Here is a 12,750-nt window from a genome sequence, read left to right on the forward strand (position 1 = left end):
GAAAAACCCTAGGACCCGAAGAAAAATCCACGCAACCACGGGGAGAACATGCAAACTGCAAATATACAGGCGTGATGTTTAGGGCAATGGCCATTCACAGGGGCGGAGCCAGGATTTTCAGCCCGCCATCGGTTGGCGACACACTGACAATGCAGTTGCACGGAGTCCGCCAGACCGAGTGTCGTACACTTATATGCAGAATGTTTCAGATTTTCGATTTTTTATTTTTTCGGGGGTGACAATTGTCTACCCTGTCACCCCCCTGGCTCCGCCCCTGGCCATTCATAGCAAATATAGACCAGAGAGATGGAGTGAATAATTAGAGAGACAGCTGCAAAAAGATAGAGACTAACAGAACTGCAGAGAGACAAATGGAGATAAGATACAAACTGAGCTGCAGAGACAAACTGGAGTGCAGTACAGACATTCATATATATTTTATATTGCCCAAACTGCTAACATGATGCGTTAAGCAGTTAAGGGTTTTTACATTTAAACATAACTTGGATACCAAGTCTGAGAGACAAACCTCGTTTAACATAGACCCATATGTTAGATGGGTTCCTTTTTTATTGTTGCAGGACATGTTCAAACTCATAAATATTTTTTTTCTGCAAGCACGTGCAATGCTTCCATAACCCACGTTTATCCCATAAAATAAAGTAGTCACTTGGCAAAAAAATCTACAAATCCGCAATAAACCTCAATGGCACAAACTGTATTTGTTGCACGGCAGATCCCAGGTCCCAAGTAGATCCCCCCATAGCACCGTTAATAACTGTAAGTTCACTTTTATTACAACATATTTTAGCATTAGTTATCTTTGCATTTTACAAGAATGTTCACTGCCATTTATAGCGGATAATATCATACAATATTTAACATTTGAAAAAACCCAACAAAATTTAATCATGAAGGTACCTGCTTGAAGTTCTTGAATAAAGAGGAAACAAGAAATGTGTACAGAAATACAAAAAATCATTTTAAGTGATATTGTGGTGTTTTATTAAGAGGTGATACACTCAGTAGGTTCTCTTTTTGCTAAATGGAAATTGAGTTGGGTCGGCACGTTGAGGGTTTATCGAAACTTCCTTTAAATGTACCGTACTATTTTTTTTAAACCAAACTGTGATTTAGCATTTTTCATCCTATAGGAAGGTCATGAATGTTCGTTAATTTCTCACTTCACTGGTCTCAGTGAGGGTCGCGGCGGCAGCATGTTGAGTAGGGTGGTCCAGACCTCCCTTTCCCTGGCGACAGACTAGCTCTTCCTGGGGAATTCCCAGGTGTTCCCAGGCCAACTGAGCGACATAGTCGCACCAGTGTGTCCTGGGCCGGCCTCGGGTTCTTCGCCCAGTGGGACGTGCCCCGTAGAGTTCCAGGGGGGAGTCTACAGGGTGGAGTCTACAGGGGGAAGTCTACAGGGGGGCATCCTTACCAGGTGCCTGAACCACCTCAACTGGCTCCTCTCGATCCGGAGGAGCAGCGGCTCGACTATGATGCTCTCCCAGATTACCAAGCCCCTCACCCGATCACGGAGAGTGAGCCTGACAACCCTGCGGAGAAACGTCATTTTGGCCAATTCTACCCACGATCTCATCCTTTCGGTTATTACTCAAAGCTCACGACAATAGGTGTGAGGTGTGGGAACGTAGATCAACCTGTAAACCAAGAGCTTTGTTCATGAAATTGGCTCCTGCTTCATTACCACGGAACGGTACAGCGCCCGCAACACTGCGGACGCGGCACTGATCTGCCGGCCGATCTCCCACTCCCACTTACCATCGTTCATGAAAGAGACGTCGAGGTATTTCAACTCTTCGACTAAGGGCAGATTTTTCTCCCTCACCTGGAGAGCAAAATCCACCACCTCAGATTTGGGAGTGCTGATCATCCCAGCAGCTTCACACTCGGCAGCAAACTGTTCAACTACACTCCCGTAGCACTACCCACATGACATTGCGGGGAACACGGTCATGTGCTTTCTCCAAGTCTACAAAGCAGAGGTAGACTAGGGAAGCATACTCCATAACCCCTCATATATGTGAGAGGGAAAGGAGATGGTCCATTGTTCCATGACCCTGACGGAATGTGCATTGTTCCTCCTGAATCTGAGGCTCGACCACTGGGCGGAGCCTCCTCTCCAGCACTCTGGCATAGGCTTTACCTGGGACGTTGAGGAGTGTGATTCCTCTGTAGTTGGAGCACACCGTCTGGTCCCCTTTCTTAAAAATGGGGACCATGACCCCAGTTTTCCAATCCGCCTTCTATGCAATATTGAATAGGCGTGTTAACCATGACACTGCTATATTGTCCAGCGCCTTTAAATTTTTTGGGCGAATCTCATCCACGCCAGCAGCTTTGCCTCTACAAAGGTCCTCAATCGCTGCAGCGACTTCAGTTATATGTTACGCCACCCTTACTGAAAACAGCCTGGGCCACGTCCTGTCGATTCCTCCTAAGGCGTCAGATGGTTTGCCAGAACATCTTCAAGGCTGCCTGGTAATCCCTCTCCATGGCCTCTCCAAACTCCTACGCCCGGACTTTGGCTTCAGTGACTGCTGCAGCTGCCGCCCTCTTGGCAAGCTTGTACCTCTCAATTGAGTCAGGAGACCTTTTTCCAAGCATGGCTCGGAAAGCCTCATTCAACTTGACAGCTTCCCTCACCACCAGCGGGTCCTAGGGTTGCTGCTATGACAGGCACCAACTGCCTTCAGGCCACAGATTTTTGCAGCTGCATCAACAATAAGAGGTCCTGAACATCGTCCACTCAGACTCAATGTCCATTACCTGCCCTGGAGTGTAGGAGAAGTTTTCCCAGAGGTTGAAGTTGAAATCTTTCTGCACTGGGTCTTCCGCCAGACATTCCCAGAAAACAAGCACTATTCGTTTAGGCCTTCCAGGTCTATCTGGTCGGTGCCCCAAGTGTTGGATCTAACTTGCCACCAGGTGGTGATCAATGGACAGCTCTGCCCCTCTCTTCACCCGGGTGTCCAAAGCACTACGGCCTTAGCTCCGATGATACAACTATAAAGTCAATCATTGACCTTCGGCTCAAGGTGCTCTGGTACCAAGTACACTTATGAGCATCCTTGTGTTCGAACATGGTGTTTGTTATTGACTTTCCGTCACGAGCGCAGAATTACAATACCATCTCACCATTCGGGTTCAGATCAGGGGGGTCATTCCTTGCAATCACGCCTCTCCAGGTATCTCCACCGTTTCCCACGTGAGCATTGAAGTCGCCCAGTAAGACTATGGAGCCAGTAGATGGCACTCTATCGAGCACTGCACTCAATGTCGCCAAGAAGGCCGAATACTCTGAACTGCTGTTTGGTGCATAAGCACATACAAGTCAAGAGTTTTCCTTTCTGAGACCCATAGTTTCATTGGGATGACCCTCTTAAATGTTTTCTTTATTTATATATGAATTCATCAAAAACTTAAACTTTCGAAGTTATTCCCTAACATGGCAGTCCTCGGGTTACTAAATCTAATTCATTCCTAAAACACGTTCATAAGTCGAACAGTTCGTAAGTTGGAACACAGTGCACTGCATTTAAATGCCCATACGGTCAGTGTTATGAAATGTGTCATCGTTCAACAAATAGGGAAGCATTGATTAACTAAAAATTAAGAAGTATTGCACATTTATATGCAACACTGTAAAAAGTACTGAATAAACAAAACAAAGTAAAGCAACAAATATAATTGAAAAAAATCATAAACTAGTGTTTCGATGCACGCACTTTTATTTGCACTCAAAAATAGAAAGTTAATTATTTGGACCCCAAAATTCATCAAATTTAATGTGCTGAATAAAAGTGGGTGGCTTACTTTCGATATGTTAAATTTTGCGTATGCTGATAAGGCAGTTGTGTGAGAAACTGCTTCGTTGGCATGCTGTAGTGACTGTGCTTGTCACTCTATGTTGCCGAGGCTTGTGAAGCCACATCCGGTGTTGTCATTACGGGCAGCCCGGGTTATGGGATGTAGTACCATCCCTAGCGGGGCTTGGGTGAGCGCTGGTTAGCGCGGAGGCACCACGATCAGTGTGCGGTGCGAACTCCCGGTGAGGGAGTGAGAGGAAGCGTCAGCCAGCCAGGGTTACCTTGGGGCATGATACGCTGGTTTACCTGCTGTCACATGACCAGATATTGGAGGAGGGCCACCGGTGGACGGGGGCCGTGGGGCGGTCACGTGGTCCAAAAGAGCTCTCGGGAACTTTCGAGAAGGAGCTCGAGAGACCTGGAAGATGGGCGAGGCGATGGGCGGAGCCAGCCTCAGCCCGGGGGCATATAACGAGGGCCCCGTGAGGAGCTCGAGGTTCTTTATGTGCTGGTGTTACGAAGATCCACGTCGGGGAGAAGAAGTCTCTAGCCACGCGGTCCAGACCCCGTTTGTGGTCCGGACCGGGATAGCAAACCTTGTCTAGTTCTGCCGTAGCGTGGTTAGATGGGCATTCGAGACCTGAGTGTAGATTATGTTATGTACTGTTGTGTAAATAAATAGTGTTGCTCCTAAGATAACGTCTGCGACTCGGTTGGACTCGCTACAATTCCATAAACTAACCCCTTTCACTGCTACCATATTTCTCTTAAAACCGAACAATTTGTGGATATGTAATACAGTACAAACCATAGGTCACCACCTTGGTGAAAAAGGCTTCTGGAATCGTGCAGAAAGAACGTTTTCAAATGGCGCAATGTTATTAGTACGAGCTGTCCGCGACTTATGAACGGGTTCCGGTTCGTAAGTCAGAACACAATGTACTGTATTTTAAATGCAGTTCAACAAAAAATAGAAACATTTTTCAACTAAAATGAGAAGAAATGTACATTTGCATGTAATAATTACTGTTGTAAATAAACCATACATTTCAATTTAAAGCTTTCGTGACTGCAGGGATTCATCTTCTTGGTTCTTTCGGTAAAGTCACGTAGAATGGAAATAAAATAATAAAAATAAAACATAATAAAATAAGATTCTCACGACGTTTCGGCCACAAAAAAAGTAGCCTTCAGGTGAATAAACAGGACTGTCCAGAAGACAGCGCTCGAGTGAACATTGCCAAGCCTCGACCGCATCTTTTTAAGCTGTGTGGGCGGAATTAACATATGAATTAGCATGTTACCAGCACCACCGGATCGGGGGAGGGTGGCGGCGGGTACACAGAAAAAAGGAAAGAAAAAAAAGGAATAGCATAGTCTAAAGTGTAGGGCGGTGTAGAGTAACGCATTGTATAATTCAAAGGTGGAATTTTTTGTCTATGGATATGATATACCATGTAGTTTAGATTGGAAGGTATAATATTACATTGTATAGTAGTCCAGTTTATAGCATAGTTAACGCAATACAGGACAGAGCAGCGCACCTATCCTATTCCTTTTTTCTTTCCGTTTTTCTGTGTACCCGCCGCCACCCTCCCCCGATCCAGTGGTGCTGGTGCTGGTAACATGCTAATTCATATGTTAATTCCGCCCACACAGCTTAAAAAGACGCGGTCCAGGCTTGGCAATGTTCACTCGAGCGCTGTCTTCTGGACAGTCCTGTTTATTCACCTGAAGGCTACTTGTTTTATGGCCGAACCGTCGTGAGAATCTTATTTTATTATGTTTTATTTTTATTATTTCCATTCTACGTGACTTTACCGAAAGAACCAAGAAGATAAACCATACAATTAAGGAGTTTTATCTTTGCTTACCTTGAGTCTTGATGCAGGCTTGCTTGTCGGAAGGAGCGTAATGAGTCCCCACAATTGCACACACACACACAACGATCCCCCGTTTATCCTTAGCAGACTGTTGGGGAAAGTGCTGTTAGCGAGCAGCGACTGTGAAGGCAGTCACGGCACATGAGCGGGTGGGTGGGTGGGTGGCCAGGACCACGCCTGGCTGCCTTTCCCCAGTGGCGATGTTTCCATACCGCACCAGGTATTCATTTTAGGTTGAGTCGACCTAGGGAAGGCCCATGATCTATTCAGGTAATCGTCACTGGCGTTGATCATGAGCGGGAATCTAACTCTGGTCGCTGGGTTGGTAGAGCAGTTGCTAACCATTCCACTGGCGCTCACCACACACACACACACACGGGCGCATGCGCACAAACGCGTGCAAAGTCATTTTCACACACGTACACGCAATCGACATTGTGACGCGCATGCCAGTCGCCTTCCATGTGGACTTTTTAAGAATGAAAATATTGATGACTGTTTTAAAGAAGGGCAAGATGCCATTAGAGAGATAAAGGGTTAACGAAGTCGGCAAGAATGCCACCGAGGATGTGAAGTTGGAAGATGACAAGATGAGCTTAAGATAGGGAGATGAGGGACATTTTGGCATGGGGGAGGTGGGTCGTCTGCCAGGGGGTCGTTGATGGAGAAGCAGAGGAAGGGCTGCTGGGTGGAGGGAGGAGTTTGATGAGGCAGTCATTTATCCATCCGCGGTAATGTATGCCACAATCTCCACGTGATAGTTTTTTTATTTCTCATCTGGGGTAGTTTGCAAAATAAAGGTGCATCATGTTATCCCAAGTTTTCCATTTTTATTGATTACCACACAAGCAAAACACAAGATCAAAATGATTACAATTTAATTTAAAGGCTGAAATAAAAAAGGTCCATGTTAGAGTAACGGTTTTGTATTTTTGTCAGTTTAATTGGAATGAAGAAAACTGTTAGTTATCTTGAGCTGTTAATGACATGGCTTCCATCGCATTTACTGAAATCATGATCATTTTCAGTATTGTTTCGTGTTTTACTTTTGTGTTTTAACTATTACATTACTTTTAAATAAAAAGCACACATATAATATTGTATACTTCTAATTAAGCAATAATCATATTGGTCTGCAACTTTATATATGGCTATATATCATTGGCAGGTGTTTTCATGATTGGAATTGGAAGTTAATTTCTGTGAAGGCAAAGCATTTGTAATCCACACACTTGTGTTCGTTCATCAGGAACGCGTGTGACTGCCAACTGTCCCTGTGACTTCACCCGCTCGGTTGCAGGATGAGCGGCCTTCTCTTGATGCGAATGTTACCTAAATATTTTCTGAAATACAAAAAGAGGTATCAGAAGAGTTAACAAAAAGAAACGTAACTTAAGAAAATTAACATGTTTTATGTTCTGTAAAATCTTATAGTTGACTTGTTATTTATGAGGGTCATGCTTGAAATACTCTTTATTTGGTTATTTATGCCACACAGAAGAAACCACAGCCTGCAGAGAATACACAAATGTGAAAAAATCTAATCGAGCACATAGGTAAGCAACTTGCTAACACTGCCACCTGAAAAATGATTCCTTTAGTCCTGAATATGAGTATCTAAGGCCTGTAGTGGCTCTTCATGTGATCCACCAACCCTAGCTTCAAGTTTATGAATTACAGGTGTCCAACAACACATTGGCATTATATTTTTTTGTCGATGCTCATTTACAATCATGCTGTCGTCACACGCGCTGCTGCCGAATGAACATGACACATCACTAGACAATGAAAAAAGGGCTGAAGCACCAGCAGTCACATCATGGGACCTCCTTTGCCAGTACCGCTGTACACCTTTTGGCGTCTTCTGGTCTAACAGCGTTTTAAGCCTAGACTCAAAAGAAAGCTGTCTCTGGCGTGGACCAATCAGTTTCAAAGACAATGCATATATTATCAGAGTGTTTTTTGTTTTCATTCTGACCACAAGTATTGTGGTTAATGCAGACACGATTCCTTATAAAAGGTTTCAGTTTGGTGTTTTAACATCTTAACACCTGTTTTCTTGCTAGAAAAAAAGGGGAAAACCTATTCTCACACCAGCAGCCTATTGCTTAAATCAGTAGAGTTTGTAAGGATGTAGTTGAAATTATTTGATTGGGTGACATTTTGTTTTGGGTGTGGAGCTAATATAAAGTGGATTAATAAAAGAAGTATCACCACCATCTTGGATGTAAGCTTTGAATTGTCATATGCTATAAGAAAGTTAATTTCCATCAACCCTCTGCTGTAAACTGGTAAAAGATCTGTCACATTTTATTTTGACCAGATAAATAAAGCCAAGTGTAATTTAACGTTCGGATGAGGTTAGAAATCATAATTGATTCAAGAAAACATTGGCACGTTTGACATGCGTAAAGTGTCCGTCTTTCAAGAAACAATATTTTAGATGTTAATGTTACTCACCATAGATACACAATATGTCTGGAGATGATTCTTTGTATTGGGAGGCAGGATTGGCATGTCCTCCTATATAACAAACATTCTCACTCCGAATGATTTCGCTGTTGGAAATACAGAGTTGTGTTTCTTCTTTCAAAAATGTAAATCGCGTGCTACATTTTTACATTTACAACATAATATACTTTTGATTTAAAGCTTTCGTGACTTCAGTGATTCATATTCTTGGTTATTTCGGTAAAGTTACGTTGAAGGGAAACAAATAATATATATAAAACAATAAAAATCTCACGACGTTTCGACTGCAACACAAACCCCGTTGGTTTTCTTACCTGATGATGACATTCGAAACGTGAGAATTTTATTGTTTTTTATATTTTTACTTTACCGAAAGAACCAAGAATATAACGTAATATACTGTTATACTTTATATTGTACTACACATCTAGTGCATACACAGATCACATATTCTCATTCCTCATGAACAAAATCCAATTGTGTAGTGTGCATAGAAAAAGTTAGTGAACTCATTCATGCACACGTTTTACATTAGTTTGATTTCTGGCCATGGCACACATCGGTGATGCCTAGTCCTGAGCATCCCCTAGGCAATGGGAGTTGGGCAAATATCTCAACAGAGGACCACAGAGCTTGGGCAATTGTTGACACCGGTTATGGCCGCCTTGTCTGCTTCCTTGCACACAAACACATTTTGTGTGCTACTCTGCAGGCAGCTGTCTCCTGCGGTTTCACGTTGTGTGCCCCTTTTTTGGAACATATCTACAGTACCACATAAAGCGAGAGAAACCTGTACTATGTCATTAATTTGGCAATTGTGAATTTAACACTGGAAATGCACAAAAGTGTGATAAATTGTACATGAATCGGCTCCTGCATATCGAATGGAATTAACCGAGTTTTATTAAATACTTTACCTGGGGCTGCTCTCCTTAATGCCTGCAAAGTTTCAGACAATATAGAGAAATAAATTAACTTAGTAAATTTAGTTTACATTTTATTCATAAAAATGCAACTTCCCATAACTCAATCTAACCACAATATTCAGAGCTATGACAGGACAATATCAAGAGCATTGCATGCAGTACTTATTGTTAATTGTGCAACAGTGGCTATCATATGGAGAATCTAACTCCTAAAATAAGCAGATAACATTTCAACTTTTGATTTAAAGCTTTCGTGACTGCATTTCAACTGTTGCACAGAAGGAGCAACAGAGATGGGGGACTGCCCAGTACCCATTTTAAGATGGGGATACTAATGGCTGACTGAAAAGTAAAGTTAACTATAAGCGTGTGTTATAATATGGTTGGAATTTCGTATATTGGGTTTCATTTGGTTCTCCTGATGCACTGACATAGTGAATCCGGTCATCTAAGAGGGTCAGACAATCAACATTTCATCTTGCTATACAGCGAACCTTTAAGATTTGCGGACATACGTTCCTGGACAAAGGCGTGAATATTACTACTCAAAGCTCATGAGGAAGATAGGATTAGGGGGCATAAACATATAACCTATAAGTATATATTAACGATCTTGATTTGAAGCTTTCGTGACTGCAGGAATTCCATACTCTTTGGTTCTTTCGGTAAAGTCACGTAGGTATAAAATAAAATTAATCACGACGTTTCGGGTGCAACACAAGCGTCCGTCATCAGGTGGGAAAGCATGGTCTGCTGCTGAGACAGACTTTTCAAAAGGTTTGAAATGGGTGTAGCCCAAGGGTCATAAAGAAGTGGCCAGGGCTAGTGATGTTAATGTGAGAAATTATCATGTTACTATAAGATAGGAGAGCGGCCTCCTCGACGAGGGCACGGAAGTGGCTATGTTAATGTGAGAGATTAGCATGCTAATGTGAAATCGAAGAGTGGTGCAATCCAAAGCGGCCTCCTAGACGTTCGTCATCTGGCCGCATGGTCTGCCAGCACTGAACCAATTTCTCAACCACATCAATTCCATACACCCATCTATCAAATTCACCATGTAAGTGGAAAATGATGGCAAGCTACCATTCCTGGATGTTTTGATCGAGAAGAGACCTGATAGCTCGGGACATTCGGTCTACAGGAAAGCCACCCACACGGATGCCTGACTCCCACCACCATCCAGCCCAGAAGAGTTCCCTAATCAAAACACTACACCATAGGGCCCGTTGCATCTCCGACCAGCACCACCTAGCCAGTGAGTTGGAGCACGTACACCAAGCCCTCAGGTTGAACGGATACTCAGACCATACAATCCACAAAGCTGTCTCCTCACCTATGCGGAGACAACCTTCTGAGGATCCAACCAATACCATCACATTACCGTACATAGCAGGGGTTACCAAAAAGATTTCCAAAATCTTAAACAAACACAATATCCAGGTTCGTTTCAGTACAGTACACAAAATCCGTGATTTAATCCCATCTGTAAAGGATGTGATTCCTGACATGCAATAGCCTGGTGTCTACAAACTGAGTTGTGGTTGTGGCAGCAGTTACATTGAGGAAACGAAACGATATATCTCGGACCGCATCCGTGAACACAAGGCAGATCTGAAACACGTTTGGACCAATACCTCTGCCGTTGCCGATCATTGTTTTAACACTTATTCAAAGACGGAGGTACTCTGCAAACCTACCAGCTACATGAAGAGATTTGTTCATGAAGACATCCAGATATATAAACACAGACACAACTTCAACCGAGAGGATGGGTACAAATTGAGCAATCATTGGAAGTACGTTATTAACCGGGTAAAGTATTGACTGACTGTGATGTTTCCATCCTACCTGCCGATGTCAGCTGTTATTTCCAACTCTCTGTGTCTCTCTCTATGGCTCTCTCTTAGATCTCTCATACTCATGTCCTTTGCATTGTACTCTCATACTCACATGCCTTTTGGATTGCACCCGTTGGGTTGCACTCATGACTTTGGATTACACCACTTTTCGATTTCACATTAACATGCTAATCGCTCACATTAACATAGCCACTTACGTGCCCTCGTCGAGGAGGCCGCTCTCCTATCTTACAGTAACATGCTAATTTCTCACATTAACATCATTAGCCCCAGCCACTTCATTATGACCCTTGGGCTACACCCATTTCAAACCTTTTTAAAGCAGTCTGCCTCAGCAGCAGACCATGCTTTCCCACCTGATGATGGACGCTTGTGTTGCGCCCGAAACGTGATTTATTTTATTATATACCTACATGACTTTACCGAAAGAACCAAAGAGTATATATTAATGAATACATATATTGTATCATATTACTAACTTACCTTTAATAATGACTAACATAATCATTTTAAAAAGTGCAAGTATCAATAAATCAATTTAGATTACACGGTATTACTTTAAATAATCATAATGATCTCACTGTCTGTTCACATATTGACTATGGTTAATAGTAAAACAGCCCTCGATCCACGTAGCTACCATGTGGCAGTACAGTATGCACAGTACTTGTCGGTTATATTTAAAAGGCAATCTTAGAATGACTCAAATATTAAGAGTGTATTTGCAGACCCTTGGGGGATTCGTGTTTTAAATGTTTAGCAGGACAAAAACATCCCAATTAAAGTTTCACTGATGTGACGCACATGTGATTCAATGGGGGAACAGACTCGGGAGCATAGTAGGGTACAACAAATTCAATTTTTGGATGGCCTACACTGTAGTCCGGTGGTCACCATCTATACACTATCCAGGCTCAAACTTGCTTGGTTTCCAAGTTCTGATGAAATTGGACGCATTGCTGGTGACTTGGTGATATGTTGCATAGAAGAGCCACACCCTGTTGTTTGGCAGTCTCCTGCCCCTAGTAGAGGACTGTCCACCCCTCATGGTGGCAGGAGCCAGAGCCGGTCCACGAGACCTTCTGAATGCCACAGAGATCCAGGCAGTACCGGTCCGGCTCCCGACAGAGGAGTGGCAGCCTCTCCTCTGCAGTGAGAGTTCGAACATTCCACGTGGCCATCCATAGTGGCTTTTCGTTGTTTCAGGAGCCTCGAGGGTAAAGATTCAATCTCCTGGCTCCGCCAAATGGGGTTTGGCCAGGAGACGTCATAGACGCCTGTCCCCCTGGGGCCTCCGGCCCAAGCTTATTAGTTGGATATTTCAGTCGTGGTTTAGTGGTAATTATTGAAGGTGGAGAGGTTACCAACCCCTCGCACCCATCCAGAGCCCTCATTTAGCCGCTGTGGTGGTCAGACGCCATGAGGGGAAAGGCCAATCGGAATTTGCCCTCCCCCCCCACAGCACTGTCCACGACAGCATTGCCCGTCTGGCACCGCGAGGAGGTAGGGGGTTGTTTTGCCATGAGAATGAAGGGGGCATGGGAGCGTGGCGGTGAGGTGTGGGAAGCTGTAAGCCCCAGGCTACTTTGGGCTCGCCTTCCCATCAACCGGAGGCGAGGAGTGGTGGTCGTGGTTACTTATGCCTGGTCTCAACTGATGAAAGTTGCAAGCAAGAATTTCATCATCGCTTGTGGCTGGGGTTGGCATCATCCCCCACTCCTCCTGATGTCGAGGGTAAATGGGCGAGGTTTAGGACTGTGACTCATGCAGCTGCAAT

The 12,750-nt window shown here is 43.8% G+C and overlaps 1 protein-coding gene across 3 annotated transcripts in view; it reads right to left on the minus strand.

Moving 5' to 3' along the window:
- Positions 1-6,464: 6,464 nt before the first annotated feature.
- The window catches only part of LOC116945040 (uncharacterized), a 28,261-nt gene continuing 21,975 nt past the window's right edge, over positions 6,465-12,750 (minus strand). For all 3 annotated transcript variants that reach the window (XM_076068697.1, XM_076068698.1, XM_032959115.2), the window contains exons 7-9: positions 9,103-9,124; positions 8,174-8,271; positions 6,465-7,056 (exon numbers count right to left, since the gene is read on the minus strand). In XM_076068697.1, the coding sequence (XP_075924812.1) occupies positions 7,046-7,056; positions 8,174-8,271; positions 9,103-9,124 (131 nt within the window). In that variant the 3' untranslated portion in view covers positions 6,465-7,045. The remainder of the gene's footprint in view (positions 7,057-8,173; positions 8,272-9,102; positions 9,125-12,750) is intronic.

Source organism: Petromyzon marinus, chromosome 22, assembly GCF_048934315.1.
Source record: "Petromyzon marinus isolate PM22_M1 ecotype Great Lakes invasive population chromosome 22, UKy_Petmar_22M1.pri1.0, whole genome shotgun sequence".
In the NCBI taxonomy this organism is placed as follows: domain Eukaryota; kingdom Metazoa; phylum Chordata; class Hyperoartia; order Petromyzontiformes; family Petromyzontidae; genus Petromyzon; species Petromyzon marinus.